This window comes from Sarcophilus harrisii, chromosome 2 (assembly GCF_902635505.1).
Source record: "Sarcophilus harrisii chromosome 2, mSarHar1.11, whole genome shotgun sequence".
Taxonomy (NCBI): Eukaryota; Metazoa; Chordata; class Mammalia; order Dasyuromorphia; family Dasyuridae; genus Sarcophilus; species Sarcophilus harrisii.
In genome coordinates this window covers 216696532-216718409 of record NC_045427.1, presented here as the reverse complement: position 1 = coordinate 216718409, position 21878 = coordinate 216696532, and the positions used below count along the sequence as shown (strand labels likewise).

The following is a 21878-nucleotide window of genomic DNA, read 5'->3' as shown; positions in this document are numbered from 1 at the left end:
CTCCAGTCATATTATGTAGCTAGAATTCTGGGCAAGAAGTCAGGAAGTAACTAGGTAGCACAGTAGGTAAATAAAATTCTGGGAATGAAGTCAAATATGACTGTGGACACTCACTAGCTTTGTCACTTAAGCTCTGTTTGCCTGAGTTTCCTTAATTATAAAATGGAAAACACAATAATGCCTTATTCCACAAGGCTGTTTCAAGAATAAAATGAGATAATTTATATCAAATATCAAATAAGATATTTATAAAGTGCTTAGTACTGAGCTTGGTACACGATGTTGTTGTTCAGTTATGTCTGACTCTCTATGACCCCATTTGGGATATTCTTGGCAGAGATACTGGAGTAATTTGCATTTTCTTCTCCAGTTCATTTTATAGATCAAGAACTGAGGGAAACAAGCTTCAATGACTTGCCCAGGGTCACAGAGATAATAAGTGAGTTGAGATTTGAACACAGGAGTTCAAAAAGGAAGGCATCTTACTGACTCTCTCTACTCTACCTACTGTACCACTCTATCTACTGTACCACCTAGCAGCCTCATACTCTTGCTTAAGATTTACTTTAATATAAATCAGCAGATGCCATGTTCATTTTTTTCTTTTTTTTTTCTTAAGGTTTTTCCCTTTCATTTTGATTTTTCTCTCTCAATATGATTCATATGGCAATACATAAAAAATGAATGTACATGTATAACCAAAAAAATTTGCTTCATTTTAAACATTTTAATATGTGATATGCTCTTGATTAAAATATTTATATTTTTTTAAAATCTTAAGCAAATATTTTATTTAATGATTATGTTTAGGGAAGATTTTTAAAAGAAATAAACTCAGAAGACCAAGAGATAAAGGATATGGCATACTTATATTAATTTTTCAGCATTTTTAGTAATTAACTAATTTCTCTTAAAAAAAAAAAAAAAAGGAAGCCTTACTTTCATTCCTTTGGTTAGCTTTGTATTAAAAATCTTCCTAACGATCATTATATACTTCAACAACAATACTATATGATGACCAGTTCTGATGGACCAGGCCATCTTCAGCAACGAGATCAACCAAATCATTTCCAATGGAGCAGTAATGAACTGAACCAGATGCCCCAGAAAAAGAACTCTGGGAGATGACTAAAAACCATTACATTGAATTCCCAATCCCTATATTTATGCACACATGCATTTTTGATTTCCTTCACAAGCTAATTGTACAATATTTCAGAGTCTGATTCTTTTTGTACAGCAAAATAACGTTTTGGTCATGTATACTTATTGTGTATCTAATTTATATTTTAATGTATTTAACATCTACTGGTCATCCTGCCATCTAGGGGAGGGGGTGGGGAGGTAAGAGGTGAAAAACTGGAACAAGAGGTTTGGCAATTGTTAATGCTGTAAAGTTACCCATGCATATATCCTGTAAATAAAAGGCTATTAAATAAAATAAATAAATAAATAAATAAAAATCTTCCTAACAAATGTGTATAGAAGAATGGCACATGTTTAACATATATTGGATTACTTGCTGTCTAGGGGAGGAGATAGGGGGAAGGAAGGGAGAAAAAAAATTTGGAACACAAAGTTTTGCAAGGGTGAATGTTAAAAACTATGCATGTTTTGAAAATAAAAACTTTAAAAATTAAAAAAAAATCTTCCTAACACCCCTTTCCCCCAAGCAATTTGTGCTGACCTTTACTAGCTTTGCAATGGCTTAGCATTAAATTAGCCTTAGCAGTTTTTCTAGCCTCAATCCTGCTCTTTTAGTTTCTCCTTTATTTGATTACCACAAAGAAGGTATTGCCAGGAAAGAAGAAAAGCCCCTACAACATTTCCATATCTCTCTTTCCAACTTCCATCATGATGACCTTTCTAGATTATTTCTATGGAGAAAACACAAAGATTCTACTTGGGAACAGTAGCATTCCATATTTTACTTTCCCTTAACCAGCAGAAGGAATTTTTCTATATTTTTTAAACTGTCAGTGAAACCCTTTTCTCCCTATTTTTTCTTTTCCTTGGAGCTACTTGTGCATAAATATTTTGACATTTATATACAGTAGCTAGGGATACATACAGTTTTAAAGTTAAAGGATTTTGTGTACATTGTCTTATTTGAGCATCACTAATATCAGTGGCTGACATTTATAAAACACTTTGAGATTTACTAAGCATTTTATATACATTGCATCATTTAATCCTTATAAGCAGCCTACAAAGTCGATAGTTATTATAATTCTTTATTTCACATGCAAATGATGCTAGGCAAGATTAGGCTAGTCAGTAGAAGAATAGGGATTTGACTCTAGATCCCAATGAGATCACTGTTATTCTCTTAGAGGTGTTGAAAGACATCACCTATATTATCCTAAGTATTCTTCCTCCTTCATCTACCCAAGAGAAAGCCTTTATAATAAAGGTTTTAAAAATGGGGGAAGGGGATGGTTTTAAAAAACTCACCAATGTAGCATAGTAGTCTGATGTATGAATGAAGTGGACAGAATGTATAGAAGGGGAATATTGACGATTCTAAGATTGTGTTAGGTAATAGCAGGCCATAGCAGTCCAAGAGAGAGGCCAGGAATGAGACTTTTTGCCTAGACTGATGTCAAGAACATCATTTCTTTGGGTATAGAAAAGGACTCATAATATAGCACCTCTGCTTGCTTCAATATAGATATGGGTGTATATATGGTTCTGTATAAATATGAGTGTAGAACATTGCAAATAATATCTGTTTTTTTGATTTATTGGTTAATTTCACTGAATTTTTTTCTCTATTTTTTTAAATAAAAGATTGCTTTTTGAAAGAGGGAAGAATAAATATATTTGGAAACATAGATAATGTTAAAAAAAGATATATAGAATATAGAGAACGTTTAAAAAAGTTAAAATGTTAAAAAAATATAAAAAAAATTAAAATCATATTATACTCTGGCAGAGAATTTAGGAAATCGTCTACTCCAATACCCTCATTTGTTGATGAGGAAATTGAAATTCTTAAGGAATCTGTCTAATGTTGCATGGCTGCTAGTAAGTACCAGAGTCAGAAATGTCTTCCAGGACCTAGTACAATTTTCTCATGAACCATTCTGCTTTACATCTAGATGGAGAGGAGAAAGGAGCAGAAAAGAATTGCAACTAAGCAGAAAGTTTAGGTTTGAAGGTATAAATAAAAAAAAGGCAGGAACAAAGCAGTCAATATAAATAGCCCTATAAAAAAGGGTTGAGATGAATGATCCTAAGCCCAAACTATATGATCTCTGTCTTTTAGGTTTTATGCCTTTCATATATATATATATGTCTTAAAGGGCTAGCATCTATGAAAAATAGATAGAATTCCCAAGAGCTCTGAATTACAGCAGGAGACTGAGGAGTAGATCTTCTGGGAAGCTAAACATAAGCATAAATAATCAATTGCTGTTTTGCAAAACTATACCAACAATTTACCTCACATAACACTTTGAGATTTAAAAATGACCATGACTCTATAAGATTCATGGGAAAAGTGGGTATTATTATCCCCATTTAACAGAAGGGGAAATTGGGAACAAATGGTTAAGCCTTCAATCTTAAGAAATTCTCTTTTCACTTCTGCCTGTTGGATTTAATGAAAAGAATAGTGATTCTATAATCATAAGATAGAGTCTTAGATTCATAGTCTACTCCTGAAGCTTTTGTGCCTCTGTGACCCTGAGCAAATCAATTAACTTAATCATTTAATCTCTAGATTAAATCTGCCTCTAGATCTGCCCTCTATTCACTGTGATATCAGTTGCTTGGCAAAATTACTTTGTATATACTTCACATTTACTTATGAATATCTTGTTTTCTTCTTCCTTCCAGTAAAATGGAAGTTTCTTGAGGACTTGTTTTTTTGTCCCTGATGAATCATAATAGGCCTTAATAAAATTTTGTTGATTAATAAATGGGTTGAAGATTCAAATGTTTATTAAATTGAATAGAATTATCTCTTCCACATCATGACTTTCCCCATCAGGGTTTCAAAATATTGTGGGTTCGCATAAGAAATCAGAAATGCATAAAATCTATATATAATCTTGTATTATGTCAACATATTTTATCTTTTAATACCATCCATAATTCAGACTTTTCTGGTACAAAAAGAGGGCCAAAAAACCTCTATTCAAATTTTCCAGATTATGGGGGCCCTATGCCTCTAAGTCCCACAACGTGGAAGGGATAGTTGTAATTAAATTGAAGAGAATAGGTGCACTCAGGAGAGGGATTATAGCCTTCTTTGACTGGAGTTGAAAAAAATGCATATAAGTGAATAAAGTTGCTGTGAACAGGCAGAACATGGGAATTTCAATTATAAGTTGACTTCTTGCTTAAGGAGAATACCCAGCCTCCGCTTACTTAGTCTCAAACAAGCCAACCAACAAAAAAGGACACACTTTCTCTGCAGAAAACTCAGTTTTTCCCTCAAGATCCCAAATGAGTAACACAATGAATCAGATTTTCAGATAGACTCACAAGCCACCCTGATTCCAGAAAGCTGAAAGATATTTTTTTCTTCTCCTTTGTCCCTCTCAGTTGTGGCTGGGGAAGTCAGATGGTAGCAGTCCTGAACAAGCTTAACACTTAACACTCTCCTCCATTTAGATAGTGTTGAAAGGGTAATTTTGTAAGGGCCGACTCTCAGAGCTTAGATGGCTTTTGGAATGTTCCACTCTTCAGAGTCCTGTGCTCTCAAACTCTGGACATCTTGGCTCACTCTAGAATAGATTTCTGGCATTTTTACTACTTGAATGAAAGCCATGCAGAAAGTAAGAATCAGCAGTGACAGGTATGAGGCGACAAAGAGGTTAATGCTGAAAAGTTGGCTCCAAAAAAATAGCATTAATGATGGAATAAAAGCCTCCTTTTTTCTTTTTTTTTTATTCAAGCTTTTTATTTTCAAAACATCTGCATGGATAATTTTTAACATTCACTCTTGCAAAATCTTATATTCCAAATTTTTTCCCTTCCTTCTCCCTATCCCCTCCCCTAGATGGCAAGTAATCTAATATATGTTAAACATGTGCAGTTCTTTTATACATATTTCTACAGGGTTAATTGTAGAAAAATTGTAAGAAAAATCAGATCAAAAAGGGGAAAATGAGAAAGAAAACAAAATGCAAACAAACGACAACAAAAAGTGAAAATACCATGTGGTCCGCATTCAGTTTCCACACAGATCAACCCCCTCCTTTTACCAACGAGAAAACTAAGGCTATAAATAACCTGCTCTAAGTTGGTTTATTGGTATCAGAAGAAGGTTTTGTTTTGTTTTATATTTGCAGGTTGTTGGTGTTAGAAGAATAATTTGAACAGAGGGAGTCAGAAAGAGTGAATGGCAACTAGGTTGGGCAGTGAATAGAGTGCCAGCCCTGGAGTCAGAAAAATCTGAATTCAAATGTGGCTCAGATACTTATTAGCTGTATGACTGGGCAAGTCACTTAGCCTGTCTCAGTTTGCTCATCTGTAAAATAAGCTAGAGAAGGAAATGACCAACTTCTCTAGTATTTTTGCTAAGAATACGCCCCAAAGTGGGGTCACAAAGAGCTGGCCAGAATGAAATGACTGAACAAGAGCTGCTATCATTAAAAATTCTAGAACTAAGAAGACTTTAGTTGAAATTTGGCCTCAGATACATACAAACATACATACATACATGTATTTATACATGACAAGACATTCAATCTTTTTGTGCCTCGATTTCCTAATTTTATATTTCCTTAAATTCTATCTTTTCCTCAACTACAAGGTGAGGCTAATTAGCATCTATTTCTCAGGGTTGTTGTTAGAATCAAATGAGATCATATTTGTAAAAGGTACTGGTACATAATAAGATGCTTAATAAATACTTGTTCCCTCCCCCATTCCTCTTCTCAAGAATGTGTATGGGTTTCATTCTCCAGACACTTATCATGGTAAGAAGCCCAGCATTAGTTCCTTGGGAGCAGGAGTAGATACAGAAGATAGGGCTCCTGTCCTCAGAGAGCTTATCCCCTGGTTAGAAGGCAGGATCTGTTTGCTTTTTATAGTGGGCACTTGATAAATGCATGTTGATTGATTAAGAGCTAGAAAGAGAATTGAAATACAAAATGGAATATCCCAATTGCATAAGAGAGGTACAAACAAGGTGACTTTCAGCTGGGAAATGTTTCCCTTTTTCTCAACCTGTGCTCAGCTTCTTGGATGTGGGAGTTTTTAAGCTGAGTCAAGAGAGAGAAATGGAATTTTCATGAGTGTATTAGAAGATCACCATTCTAGATCTGGGAATGTTTTCATGGTCATCTAGTGTACCTTTCTTCATGTTGTAGAATAATGGCCTAAGAGATTACCCCAAGGTCACACACACAAGGTCTGAGATGGGGTTTGAACTTGGGTCCTTGATTCCTGTATTCTTTCTCTTACTTTGGAGATAAGGGGAAAGGGAGAAGCAATCCAGACATAGAGAATTTCATGAGCTTCATGTAAGCATGGGATACACACCAAGGAAAAAATGGACCAATTAGGTTGGTAGTGTATAGTAGAGTATGTGAAGAAGAGTAGCGTGGTTTAAGTTGATAAATGTAGGTTAGTGTAGGATGGTAGAAGTCTTGAGTGCCAGGTAAGATAGTTGGGTCCTGAAAACAAAATAATTCTACAAACTCGTTAATAACCGTGGTGCTGAATGTGCACATGGATTATGCAGTGGCTGGGACAGTCTTTATCACTTTGACCCTCCATCAGTACAAGTAATTGAGTATTTCACATCTCTAATTCTTTGACCATTTAGCATTGGCTAAACACATCCACTCTACTTGGAGCAATGTAGGAGCTAGGGAAAAAAAGTACAAGACCTAGTTATGTCCTTAAGGAGTCTCTAATCCAGTAAGAGAGATAGTATATATGTATGTATTCTATGTGTGTGTCTGTGTGTTAGGAAAAACTACAAAGCTGTTCCTAGCAACTTGCCATGGAGTCTTGTAAGAGGATCCTGGGAAGCAAAGTGATTAGTATTGGCTGCAGCAGTCAAGGAAGGCTTCCTGGATCACATGGGACTAGGCTAGACTTTGAAAGCCAAGTAGGATTTGAAGACCTATCTGTTAACATGTCATTTATACTCATTCATCAGTCAATAGGTATGTGCTTTCCTTGTGCCAAGCCCTCTGTTAGGTACTGTAGGCATAAAAGATGCATTTATAGTCACATAAGACATTTATAGTCAGGTGAAGGGATGGAGTAGAGAACTATATCTATGAAGCAATTAATGAACAAGAGAATATATAATAAAAGAGCAAATCTCCTTGAGACTCAATTTCTCCATCTGTAGACAAAACCAGAATAGCTCTTAACTATTTTCTTTTGAAGTCTTCTTGATAGAGATAGAATCAAGAGACTCCTGAAAAGGAAGGGAGAGTTTAGTTCAAATTTCTTAACTTCTCTTCCTCTTTTTCTTTATATTCACCTCCTATCTCTGAGAAGTTTGTGAAGTTTGCCAACATAGAAGAGGACACTCCCTCCTATCATCGGAGCTATGATTTCTTTGTGTCACGATTCAGTGAAATGTGTCATTCCAGCCATGATGACTTGGAGATCAAGACCAAGTGAGTAGGTGGTGGGGAGGAAGGCTGGGAAGTTAGAACACTGCTTTACTCATGACTAGTGACTACAGAGATCTTTAAGGAATTTCTCATTATCCTCCTACCATTTTAAAAAAATATGTAGCACTTGGGGTACCTCCACACATACCTTACAGAATGGTTCCTCTAAGACAAGAGTAGTCCAGGTTCAAAGTATTTTGAGTCTCTCTCCATTCAAAACCAAAGCTTATGAGCCCCTAGCAATGCATTTATCTTTATCAGTTAGACAGCAGATATAACTATTTCACAGTAAAAGCATTTAATGAAGTAGCATAGTAAGAAAAGAAATTCCTCATAAACCTGAGACATATTTGTCTCACAACTATGCAGATCATCTTCTATAGATACTGTAGACTCATATATATACATATATATGTATATATATGAGTCTACATATCTATATCTATATATATGAGTCTCTTTATATCTATATCTATCTCTCTCTATATATGAATCTACAGTGTCCAGAAAATGGTCTGCATATATATATATATATGTATATTATATATATATATATGTATATTATATATATATAATATACACACTTTTTAAATATATATATATATATAAATATATATATGACAGAGAGAGGGAGAGAAGGAAATATGAATCGTGAGCTGAGGTATACATTTGTAAAGAAGAAACAGATTTTGCAGAGCTTTTGACTTCCAGTAATGTCATTACATTGCTTTCTCAGTGCTTGCCCCTTTTCTAGATGACATCTACTCTCTACTTGGATATTACTTTGCTTGTCCTGTAGATGCTGCTAAGCATGGCTCCACTGAGTCTATGGTTCTGGTGCTTCTGTGTATTTTCAGTTTCTAGCTTCAGCTAGCTTCCTTAGCTAGTTCTTTCTCATAATGGTCCCAGGCATACTCTTTCAATTTAAAGCACATAGGTTATTTTTTTCCAGCTCTTTTAGAAAATAGCAATCCTTTACAGTCATCATACTAGCAAAAATCCTTTTTAGGGGAAAATATCCTAAAATGAATTTTTTCCCCAAAAAAATGACTTGATGGTTCCTTTTAGAGTCTTTGCTAGAAAATGTTCAATCTCTAGCTGGAATTTTTGTCCCAGGTGCCAACCTCTTTAGAACATAGAACTAGGCCATTTTCTGATGGTACCCTCAGAATTAATTTATGTATTTATTTTTCTTAGAGCAGCTAATTTCTTTTTGAGAATACTCAGCCAGTATAGAAAACAAACTTACTTTTAAAAAAATACGAAAAAGAAATAATGTGTAGAAAGTAGGCTTGGTGAGACAGTTTCACAAAATAGGAACCTGGGAGATATGTTTTACCACTTATATGTCTCTCTGTTTAATCTCCAATATCAAATCTTAACAAGAATTCCCTAAAGAGGCCACTAAACTACTAAGGCTTCTTAGGGTCCAGAGTCTTCCAGTTTCTGCATTCCAAAACAACTGCCATTGTACCATACAAACAAGTGAGTGTATGTGTGTAAAAGTGTAGGGGGAATAAAATTAAGTCCCAAGAGGCAAGATCATTATCTTTCCCTTAGCTTGCAACATTCCTGCCTTTATTATATATATATTTTTTCTTTATTATATATACATGATCATGTCCCTAGGATTTAGGTCCTTATGAACCCATGTCAATTTTCCTTTTCTTGCTTAAATCAACTTCCTGTGTTTCCTCATCTGAGCCATTATTTTCCCACTTGACATAAAAATACTCTATTCTCCTGGTTTTTAATATCCCACTATAATATAGAACTAATGAATTTTTTCTGTCATTTCCATTAACCTAAATCCCCCAAAGACTGTGCAAACCACAGACCTCTCCCTTTCCTTTGACATCTTCTTAGGAATGATATATATATAAAAAAAAAGGCTTAAGGAAAAAGAAAAAAGGCTAAGCACAAACATTTAAAGCCATTTATAAATATGGGTATAGGCACATTCATGGATTAACACTCATTAAGTTACACATGGTACACCACTCCTACTCCCCATCATAGGCAAATAATTACAGAACTGCACTCAGGTGGTACAATGGAAAGACCATGAGATTTGGAATCAAGATGTCCTGGTTCTGAGGCTTCCTCCTCCCCCTCCACTACCTAGTAGCTAATGACATCCCTTTATGTCATTAGCTTAGTTTCTTCATCTACAAAATAATAATGTCTATGTTACTTATCAAAATTTTTGAAGAAAATACTTTGAAAAACTTCCTGTAAATGTGAGATTTTTTTTAAAAAATCTGTTTTATGGGAGCTATTTATATAGGTACATATAAATTATATATATATATATACATATTCACTTTTAAAAATATATAAGTACTTTCACACAGAGATACTCACCACATAGAAACATCTCTATTATAAACACACAGATAGAAATGCAGACATGTTTATGTCTGCCCACACAAATATATTCAAAGAAATACACGGTCATAAACGTATAAATGCATATATACATACAAAAATCCATTGATACGTTTTAGAGGATCCCAATTTATAATTATTTTGAGCAGAGAAAACATAGATCTTTGCAGAAATTAGAGAATAAGAGAATATACAATAAAAGAATGAACTGTGATGCAGAGAGCCCAGTACAAGAGAAGGGAGAGATTTGTGTATTATTGATGGAGTCTATCCTTTTTATGTTAGTATATCAAAATAAAATGGACATCTTATCTGGATCAGAATATTTGATGGCGATTACATCTGAAGCTATTTTTATAGGTTTGAAGGGTAGAGAAAACTTACCTTTCTACCTTTTTAATTTTACCCTTGTTATTTGCTTTTCTACTACTGACTGTGGGTTGTAAAGTGATTTAGAGAGTAGCAAATGAAAATTTCCCAGGTCCACAAAGTAGTTTCCATCTTGTCTCTGAAAGAATGGGACAAGAATGTAGAGAGGCTCAGGCCAGCTGTATCCATATTCCAGTTTCCTTTTTCTCAGCCAGACCAAGTCACAAAATTCCAGATATCATGATTCTTCAATAACTGTTGCTAAAGCCCACTATAAGTGTGTAAGAGATGATGAGCTTTCTCACTGTCCAGTAGTTAACCCTTTGACAAATCCGTTACTTAACCTTACTCCAAAATAGTTAAGAAATGGCAGTAAATTTAAGGATTACTTTAGGTAACTAAAGGCCTAGAAAATCCTTTTATCACAGATATACTATTTCTATTTTATTTATTAGTATAATTATTATTGAGAGGCAATATGACAAGAGGGAGGAATAAAGAGCTGGTCCAGAAGTCAGGAAAATTTGCATTCAAGTCTTACCCTTGACAAATAGTATATGACTTTGGGCAAATCACTTAATATTTCAGTGCCTTAAACAACTCTCTAAGACTATTAATTGTGGAATAGGTCTCTGGCTACATTAATATAGGGAGCTGCTTCACAGAGCTGCCTTCCTTCCTATTCTCCACCATCTATATACCATTAAATTCTTTTCTCCAAGCTAAACATCCCTATTTCTTTTAGCCTATCTTTATATGACCTGATCTCAAGGCCTTTCCACATTCTGATTTGTCCTTCTAGATACTGTCTGGATCATCAAAATTCTAACAAAAATGGGATGCCCAGAATATTCTAGTTTGTTGTCTGATGAGGGCAGGCTGTAGTCAGTCAGTTCACAAATATTAAATGTCTGCTATGTTCCAGGCACTGTACTAAGTGCTAAGGATATAAAAGCAAAGGTAGTCCGTGCCCTAAAGGTTTGTACATCCTAATGGGGAAAGATAACATGCAAATCACTATATCCAGATGAGACATAGACTGAGTAAATTGGAAATCATCTCAGAGGAAAAGCACTTGTAGAGGGAAAAGGGGAAAGGCCTCTTGTAGAAGGTAGATTTGAGCTGGGTCTTGAATTCAAGAAGGATAAGTGACTGAGAGGCGAGGAAGGCTATGATGTGCAGAAATGAGAGTGTTCTTTACAAGGAACAACAAGAAGGCAAATGTATCTGGATTATAGAGGGCAAAACTGGGAGGCAGCACATGAGCAGATTGGGAAGGGTTTTAAATGTCAAACAGAAGATTTCCCTTTGGATCCTGGTGATCATAGGTAGCCATGGAGTTTATTGAGCAGAGAAGTGAAAAGTCAGACCTCTATTTTAGGAAAAATCATTTTAGAAACTGAAGATAGACTGGAGTGGGGAGAGTCACTCAGTCAACTAGTATTTATTGAGCACCTACTGTGTGCCAAGCACTGTGCTAAGTGCTGGGGATACAAAAAAAAGCAAAAAAAAAATCAGTCCCTGTTTTCACAAAGCTCACAGTCTAATGGAGAAGACAATATACAAACAACTGTGTACAGACAAGCAGCAGATGGGATAAATTGAGGTGGGGATTTCAAAGGAAGGCACTAAGATTAAGGAAGAAAGGAAAGCTTTAGCTGAGACTTGAGGCAGAGATGAGGAAGGAGAGAGTTCCAGGTGTCAAGACAGTGTCATGTACAAGAAACAATAAGAGGGCCAGCTGTCACTGGAAGAGGGTAAAGTGCCATACAAAACAACAACAAAAAACAAAAGGGAGTTTTCCTTCTGGACAGTGAATGCAGCCTAAGTCACACTAAATCTAGGTTTTTTAATCACCATATTATATTGAGCTTACAATTTATTCAAACCCCCAGGTCTTTCCCCCTCAATGAGCTGTTATCTAGTCATGTCTCCTCATCTTTAGTTGCAAAGCTTGGGAGTTTTTTTTGGGGGGGGGATGGTCCCTGTTTATTTTTAAATTTAACAGGGATAGATAAAGGAAATGCTTGTTCAATTTGACAAATTTCCCAATCAACTCAATGAGTTCCTTGGGTTGGGATGTGAGACTTTAGAGGCATTTGAGGACCCCTTTCCTATGGATAGCCCAGCTGCTAAAATCCCTTGGACTGAGAAAATCCGTCCTTAGGAACTTAAGTCTCTCAAATGTTCTCATAAGTTGTGGACAGAGATATATATGTTCCTGCTCCAGGTCAGCCATTCCAGGTTGTTAGAAGGAGACAACAGGTTCCTATACCCTTTTCTTTCCTCACCATCTCCACATAGTAATCTCTTTTCTGATGCCAGCTGAGCAGGAAGCAAATAAATGACCCGTAATTGAAATCTGGATCCTCTGCCTTCAGATCCTTGTGTTCTTTCTGTAATGAAATCCCCCCTCTCTCTTTATGAGTGTAGCCTGAGAGAAATGTCTTACAACCAAGGTCAGGCTTCTTGGCAGTCAGCTTTCCCATGAAAAAGAGGGGGCTGGCATTCTGCAGCCTTATGCTCCACAGGCATTAGTGGCTTGCTGCTGACTGACATCAAACCAGGTGCAATAATGTGAACAGTGTTATCTGGGCTGTATTCTGTTTAACTGAGCCTCTGGAGCCTAAGAGAGCAGAGACCACTTTGTCCAGGCCCCTTATTTTTTTAAATGAGGAAATCAGCACCTAGGAATGTAAGGACTTATCTAAGACCATGCAGGCAGTGAGTGTGTTAGGCAAGATTTGAACCTTGGTCTTGGACTCCGAGTCCAGCAAGCGGGCTGTCCACTGAGCCAAGCTCCCAGTTTGAGCAGAGGCAGGCTCCCAGTCTGGCAGCAGACTCTTGGCCAGGGATGACTCTTGGCCAGGGACTGGAGCCAGCAAGGTGCCACCAGGGCCTTGAAATTGGCAACTAAGACCCTCTGAGACCATCCCACTTCTGGATGGAGCCTCAGCTTAGAACCATCCCATTTTTTTTCAGGACATCTGGTCTCTTGAAGTCGAATTGTGCTGCTGAGGGCCTGGCCCTGTGCCCTTCTCCTCCTCCCCAGGGAGGCGGCCTCTTGCTTGGAAGGCTGATCTAGAGGACTAGAAGCTCCTTGTCATCACTTTGCCGTTTTCCCCCCACAGGATCCGTATGTCAGGCATCAAAGGCCTGCAAGGGGTGGTGAGGAAGACAGTCAATGATGAGTTGCAGGCCAACATCTGGGACCCACAGCACATGGACAAGATTGTTCCTTCTCTGCTGTTCAACCTGCAGCATGTAGAGGAAGCTGAGAGGTGAGAGGGGGTGCCTCTGTGTGGGATGGGTGAGAGAAGCTAGCCCCCGGCTCCAAGCCCACGAGCCACTCCACACAGGAGAACCTGGGCTCCTTGGGTTCCATTGCCCATTTGGCAACTGATTCCCTGGGTGACCTTGACCCTGACCTTCGTTATTCCTTTATTATCCTCGGTCACACTATACCTCATTTCTGCATTTGTAAGGAAAGGACAATAATAGTCTTGAACTCTCTGGAGACTGGTGGTTGGTATGGTATCTCTGAACAGATACAAGGACTCAGAGAATCATATTACTTTAGCACAGCCAAGTCAGAGACAGTTTTGTTTGGGGATTTTTTTTTCCTTTTGGTAAGATGCCTTTCCTGGACTGTGGTTGCTGACTAAGAACTCACCTTCCCTGACCTTCCCTCCTCTCTTCCTGATGTCACTGCAAATTTCTTAAAAAGACTGCCTCTCTTGATCCACCTAGCAACAGCAGCAGAGTTAGAGCTGAGAGGTTCCAGTTCTGGGTTCTGATCCAGGAACTGTCACTGCCAGAGTTTTATTATTGCTGCTTTTTGGTATTTTATACCACTTCATCTCACCAACTAATCCCCTAAGAACTCTTCTTTGTCTCAAAGAAAAGTTAAGCAAACCACATTTAGAGTAGACATTTAGGGAAAGAGTTATCTTTTCTCCCTGTGTGTCAGTGTTCAAATCTGTAAAATAGGAAAGTTAATATTTAAAATTTTAAATGTAGGAAAAAGGAGGTCCCATGTTTTTCTTCCCAATCCCCCCCTTCCAGGCCTGTGATTTTATAATTTGCTCTCCCAGTGCAGTTTGCTAACTTGCAGACTTTGGGAGCTGCTTGGGAAGAGGGGGGCACAGAAAAGTGCCATAATTTGCCTGTGATCACAGTCTATCCATGTCGGAGCAGGAGACTTTCAGGCTCCAAAGTCAGGCTTCTGTCTGATAGCCTCCTTATCTCATCTGTGTATTATGGGAGTGACAGTGGGGACAAAAATGTTGGTTGTCCCATTTCTCTGTTAGTTCAGAATCCAAATTTAGAAAAACAATTGGCAAGGACCCCAAATACCTAGGAAATGTGAATATGTGCCCAAGACACCAAACACAGGTAGTGTCTGAAACAGGATTTGAACCCAAGGATTTCTGACTCCGAGTCCAGCAAGCAATCTGTCCATTGGGCCATGTCCCCAAGTTTGAATAGGGGTAAGTTCCAAGTCTGGCAGAAGTTTCAGACAAATGGTCTCCAAAGGCTGGAGCCAGCAAGATGCCATGGGAGCTGGGCAGGCTTTGCAATGAGCTCTCTCTAGTGGTCAATCCTAGAACAGCAGCACGTGGGTATTTTGTTCTACACGGATGGTCCTATAGTTACCTACTGTGATCCACAATCTTGTAGATAGGATGCTGAAATTGCATTCACTTTCACAGCCTCATCTGGTATTTACCAGCTATGTGATCATAGGCAAGTCACTTAACCTTGGCAAGACTCAGTTTCTTCATCTGTAAAATGGGGATTATAATATCTTTATTATCTACTTCACAGAATTATTGTGAAGCTCTACTGGGGTGATATATGAAAAGTGCTTTATGAACTTTAAAGTAATGTTTAAGTGTAAGTTATTATTATTGTCCAGGGAAAAGAACAATAGCAACAATAGTAATAACAATTCACACTTATACAGCACTTTAAGATTTACAAAATACTTTGCCCAAATCAACTCTTGGTCAAGTCAGATTCCTTGGGTCTCAGCTCCCTCCCTCTCCTGTAAAATAAGGAGAGTGAATCAATGACCTCCTAGGTCTCTTCCAGCTTTGATCCTATGATCCTGTGAAGAAGATCAGGCAGATATTGGTATCTCTGTTACAGATGGGGAAACTGAGGCTCTGAAAGAGGAAAACTTACTCATGATTATACAGCTACTAAGTATTGGAGCCAGGATTCACACCTAGGTCTTCTGGCACCAAGTCCAGACTTCTTTTCTTCATATCAGGTTGTTTTTGACTCTAGTACCATATGAAGTGACAGCTGATGGTGATTCCACCTATTTTCTTTCTTTCCATGATATAATGGAAAGAACACTCAACTCAAAGCCATAATGCCTGAATTAGAATCCTATCTCTACTAATTACCTCCTTAGGCAAGTCACAAAGCCCACACTTAGGCTTTCCCATCTGCAAAATGAGAAGGCTGGACTAGGTGACATATGGGATCTTTTTTAGTTCTAAATTAATCAGCCTATCATTCGTTTCTTTTTCCTGTTCTTTCTCTCCCTCTCCCTCTCTCTCTCCTCTCTCTTTCTTTCCCTTCCTTCTCTCTGTCTCTCTTCCTGTTTCTCTCCCCTTCTCCCTTTTCTCAAAACCTTTCTTACTTCCCCTTTGCTTATACTTTAGCAACATTTAAGGGCATTCTGATACTTGGCTTAGCCCCATTTTTGACCCATTGAGTTTAAAGAAATTACCTATCCTTATAAAATTCTTCCTCAGATCAAGTAGTATCCATCTGCTCTCATAGATGTTCAGGAAGGAAATTTTCTCGACTTCCTTTAGTTACTTAACCTTACATCTAACAACTTTCAGTTCTCAAATCTCACCACTTATATGAACCAACCATTTCTTCTTATATGCTCAGTAGAAAATGACCTTTAGGGTAGTAAGACGTTACCATGGGCTATGGAATCATAGGATCTTAGAGATGATCAAATCCAATTTTCCTATTTTCCTGTTGAGAAAATTAAAATTGGGTAAGAATGTATGCAAAGTCTTATGGTCTAGTTTCAAAAATTGGTTTTATAAGTACAAGATAAGGGAGTTCTGGTTGGATAAGAATTTTAGAAAGATCTGGGATTTTTAGTGGACTTAAGGCTAACATGAGTCAACAGTATGATGTAGTATGCCCAAAAGTAAATGTATTTTTGGACTGCATTAAGAGAAACACAGTTTGCAAAAACAAGAAGATAATATAAGCCATATTTTCTTTTAATGTTTTATTTTCTTCCCCACTTACATGTTAAAAACAATTTTAGCATTCTTTTTCAAATTTTAGATTCCAAATTCTCTCCCTCCCTCTCTTCCCTTTCTCCCCTCATTGAGAAGGCAAGCAATCTGATGTTTTATATATGCAATCATGTGAAATATTTCCATGTAAATCATTGTGTGAAGAAAACATAGGAAAAACTTTCAAGAAAAAAATGAAGTGAAAAACTATGCTTCAATCTCTATTCAGATAGTATCAGTTCTTCCTTTGGGTATGAATAGTATTTTTCATCATGAGACCTTCAGAGTTGTCTTGGATCATTGTATTGCTGAGAATAGCCAAGTCATTCACAACTAATTATCTTACAGTGTTGCTGTTATGTTGTACACAGTACAATTTACTTTGCATCAATTCATCTAAGTCTTTCCAGGTTTTTTTCCAAAACATCCTACTCAGCATTTTTATAGCAAAATAGTATTCCATCATAACCACATACCACAATTTATTTAGACATTTCCCAATTGGTGGGCATTCCCTCAATTTCTAATTCTCTGCCACTAGAAAAGAGCTGCTATAAATATTTTTGTACATAAAGGTCCTTTTCCTTTTGTGTTGTTTTTTTAATCTCTTTTTGGATACAAACCTAATAGTGGTATTGCCATGTCAAAGGGTATGTTTAGTTTAGGCATAGTTCCATATTGCTCGACAGAATGGTTGATTCAATTTACAACTCCAGTACATCAGTTTCATTTTTCCCTTATCCTGTCCACCATTTGTCATTTTCCTTTCTTTCCAATTAACCATTCTAAGAGGTTACGAGGTAGTTTTAATTTGCATTTCTCTAATCAATACTGAGTTATAGTAATTTTTCATAAGGCTATAAATAGCTTTGATTACTTCATTTGAAAACCATTCATATCTTTTTATCATTTATTAATTGGGTAATGATTCTTATTTTTATAAATTTAACTTAGTTTTCTGATATATTTAAGAGATAAGGCCTTCTTTTCAGAGAAACGTGCTTCAAATTTTTTTTAGTTACTATTGTTAACTGTATTTCCCCTCCATTCTACCTCTTCCCACCTGTTTACTCTATTCTCTCTTTTCCATTCACCCTGCTTTTCCTCAAGTGTTTTGCTTCTGACTATTGCCTCCCTCCAAGCCAACCTCCCTTTGATGAATATCCCCATTTCTCTTATCTCCTTCCCTTCCTACTTTCGGGTAGGGTAAAACAGAGTTTTATACCCAATTGAATTTGTATGTTCCTCTTTGAGCCAATTCCAATGAAAGTAAGATTCAGGTGTTTCTCATCACCTCTGCTATATTCCCCCCCCCCCACTATAATAGCTCTTTCTTGTGTCTTTTATGTGAGATAATTTACCCTATTCTACCTTTCTCTTTTCCTTTCTCCCAATGCATTCTTCTTTCTCACCCTTGAATTTTATTTTTAAAGATAACTTCCCTTCTTATTCAACTTGCACCTGTGCCTTCTAATTGCCCCAGTAATGAGAAAGTTTTTATGATTTACAAGTATCATCTTTCCATGTACAAATGAGAACAATTTAGCCTTATTAAGTCCCTTGTGATTTCATTTTCCTGTTTACCTTTTTACATTTCTCTTGAGTCTCTTATCTGAAAGTCAAATTTTCTACTCAGTTCTGTTCTTTTCATCAAGAATGTTTGAAAGTCCTCTATTTCATTGAATTTCTTTTTTTCCCTTGAAGGATTATACTCAGTTTTGCTGGGCAGATGATTCTCAGGAGTAATCCTAGCTCCTTTGTCTTCCAGAATATCATGTTTTAAGTCTTCCAATCCTTCCAATAGAGGCTATTAGATTTTGTGTTATACTGATCATGGATCTACCATACTTGAATTGTTTCTTTCTGGCTGCTTGCAACATTCTCTCCTTGACCTGGGAGCTCTGGAATTTGGTTATTATATTCCTGGGAGTTTTCATTTTGCTATCTCTTTCAGGAGGTGATCAGCAGATTCTTTCAATTTCTATTTATCTTCTGATTCTAGAATATCAGGGCAGTTTTCCTTGATAATTTCTTGAAAGATTATTTCTAAATTCTTTTTTGATCATGATTTCAGGTAGTCCAATAATTTTTAAATTATCTCTTCTAGATCTATTTTCTAGGTCAATTGTTTGGAGGGATTTATGGGGGAGAACTTAGGTGAGTTTCTGACTGTACTCCTTCATTGTGGCTTGGCCTTGAGAATTAATTTTTTGTGTTTTGGTTGAACTAAATGGTTATTTAGGTCCCTTCCAACTCTGATATTCTGTGATAATTTCAGCATCTAGCACAGTGCCTGGGACATAATAGGCCCTTAATGAATATTTATGGAACAAATGAATGAGTGAATAAATGAATTCTGTGAAGTCCAGAGAAGTGCAATCACTTTTGAAGGTTATATAGCTTGTTATTGGTAGAAACAGAGTTTACATGTACAAGAGAAAGAAGTGAGAGAGGTCTTTTTGCATCACTACCTGCTGCATCTCCTTTCCACCTACATCTTTTCTCATGGTTTTCAGATACACCCTGACACTCAGTTTGTCTGTGTTTCCACAGCAGGTCTCCTTCACCCTTACAGGCCACAGAGAAGGAAAAGGAGAGCCCAGCAGAGCTGGCCGAGAGATGCCTCCGAGAGCTGTTGGGCAGGGCTGCCTATGGCAACATCAAAAATGCCATCAAGCCTGTACTCATGTGAGTTTCTACCTGAATTCTATGGTTGTAGGGGAAATTGAGATGCTGAGAGGTTGACATTTAGCCATTTCAAATGCTTGGTCCCCTTAGACCCTCACACCTGAAACTCTTTATTCCCTGCTTCCTGTGTGAAAGGAAAAAGAAGTTATAGCTCTGTTCTCTGTGTGGATAGTCTAGACGGCCCAGAGGCCACTGAAAGGATAGGCTTGTGAGTCATACATCATTCTTGCTCTGTCCTGTTGGTATGTATCCCCCTGCCTGTGTCATTTAACTCCCCACTTCAACGGAGAGAACAAGCATTGTTTGGTTGGAAGAGACAGCGTATTGGCAGGCATTCCATTTGGAAGGTTGGTTCCAAAGGTCACAGAAGCTCAAAACTTTATAGGACAGAATTGTGGTCAGAAAACCAGCTCTTTGCCTTGAATCCACAGCCCTGTGCCCCTCTAGGCCCAATTCGCAACTTCATTCCAGGTTTTGGACAACTCCTACATCCCCCTTAGTTTCCTTCTTTTATTTCTACCCATAAGCCTTTGCTTACATATCCACAGAGTTGGGAATCGGTTGGGAATCAGGACTAGAAGGCCTCTTGGGTAAGGGGGAGGGTATGTCTCTGCCCCAAACTAAGCTGATACCACATAGTGCATCACACTCTTGTTTTTCCCCATGTTTTCTCTCTCCACAGTCACCTAGATAACCATTCTCTCTGGGAACCCAAGGTGTTTGCCATCCGTTGCTTTAAAATCATCATGTATTCAGTTCAGGTATGATGCCTTCTTTGGCCTAGAATAGTGCTGATTATAGCCAGCAGGAAATGGAACTGAGAGGTAGTGGGCACAATGCTATCAGGGTGGTTCTGGCCCTTAGCCTAGTTTTCTAAGCCAAGCTATCTTCCCCTATGACTTGGGCTGGGTACTTTAAGATGTGAGAAGATGATGATAAGATAAGATGTGAAACTGAAGTATCCAGAAGAAAATAGGATGGTCACAATACCTGGTTCTGTCACTGACTTGTTGCACTAACTGGAATGAATGAGAGGCTGGAATTCGAAATGTCTGAGTTCTTTGAAATTGACTTTTGTTCCCCTAGCACCTCAGTTAGATAGTAACCTAAAGGGGCAGGGGCTTTTAACCCCTCTTTGGGGGATCTGTGGATAGACTTCAAGGGGAAGGGTCTATTAATTAGAATGGGGAAAAAATTACATCTTTAACTTCTAATTTAAACTGATCATTTTCCTCAGTTATTTAAAAGCATTGTTCTAAAAAGCTGTCCTTGGACAGTAGCAAGACCTCCAAGAGGGTCAATGATATAAAAAATGATATAAGTAATATAAAAAATAGTAACACTTGGGATGGACAATGAGAACCTAAAATTTATAGAAATAGCTTAGCTCAGTGAAACTGGGAAGCAATTGAGTTCAGGGCCAATGCCATCCCCTCTCCTCATTTCTAGCCCCAGCACTCCCATCTTGTGATCCAGCAGCTCCTGAGTCACCTGGATGCCAACAGCCGAAGTGCAGCTACCGTCCGTGCGGGCATTGTGGAGGTCCTGTCTGAGGCAGCTGTCATTGCTGCTACTGGCTCTGTGGGTAAGGGAATGATGAGGGAAAGAGGACAACAGATGCTTCTGGAGAGGCAGGGAAGAAAACTTCCTTTGCCCAGATACTTTCTTCCAATTCCTGTCATCAAAAGAGTGGTCTCCAAGTCTGACCCCTCACTCTTTCAGCCCCACATTGCCAAATCTTGTCATTTTTTTCTCATCTCTTATATCCATCCCCTTCTTTCCCTTCACAAAACCAATAGACCCTTAATCATTTCTCACCTGAACCATTTCAGTAGCCTCTTAATTTATCTTCTTTAAAGTCACTCTCCATTCTAATCTACCATCAGAATGATTATCCTAAAACATAGATCTAACCATGTCACTTCCCTACTCAATAAACCTCAATAGCTCCCTATTGCCTCTCAGATCACATCTAAGCTCTTCTATTGGATATTTAAAATTCTTCACACACTGGCCCCATCATGCCTTCCCAGTCTTAGTGCATACCGCTACTCTCCATCCATTTAACAGGTCAGTCAAATCGGTCTCCTCACTCTCTCACACTGTACTCCTTTTCCCTCTGGACTTCACTTTCCTAATGTAAAATGAGATTAGATGGTCTTTGAATTGTTTTTTACTTCTTAAGTCAGTGATCTCTGCTCCTAAGAATAATTAGGAAAACATTAATATACAAATAGTCTTTAGCTGGGTTCCATAATGTACAGTGGATAAGGTGCTGAGTCAGGAAGACCTGAGTCCAAATGTGACCTCAGACACTAATTGTGTGATCCTGAGCATGCCATGTAACCCTATTTGTCTCAGTTTTCTCATCTGTAAAATGTGCTGGAGGAGGAAATGGCAAACCACTCCTATATCTTTGCTAAGAAAACCCCAAATAGGGTCACAAAAAATCAGATCCAACTGAAAGATGACTGAACCACAAATAAGTTGGGCTGCATCATAAGCAGGGGAAAGCAGAGGTGAACACCAGGCCTGACTTTCTCCTTTCTTGTCTTATTGCCTTCTT

At 37.7% G+C, this 21878-nt stretch overlaps 1 protein-coding gene across 3 annotated transcripts in view; it reads left to right on the top strand.

The window, feature by feature from the left end:
* The window catches only part of EFR3B (EFR3 homolog B), a 121248-nt gene that overhangs the window by 75051 nt on the left and 24319 nt on the right, over positions 1 to 21878 (top strand). For 2 of the 3 annotated variants that reach the window (XM_023494587.2, XM_031951443.1), the window contains 5 exons: positions 7471 to 7592; positions 13478 to 13627; positions 19178 to 19312; positions 19995 to 20073; positions 20762 to 20897. In XM_023494587.2, the coding sequence (XP_023350355.2) occupies positions 7471 to 7592; positions 13478 to 13627; positions 19178 to 19312; positions 19995 to 20073; positions 20762 to 20897 (622 nt within the window). The remainder of the gene's footprint in view (positions 1 to 7470; positions 7593 to 13477; positions 13628 to 19177; positions 19313 to 19994; positions 20074 to 20761; positions 20898 to 21878) is intronic. The other variant, XM_031951444.1, reaches the window with a different exon arrangement.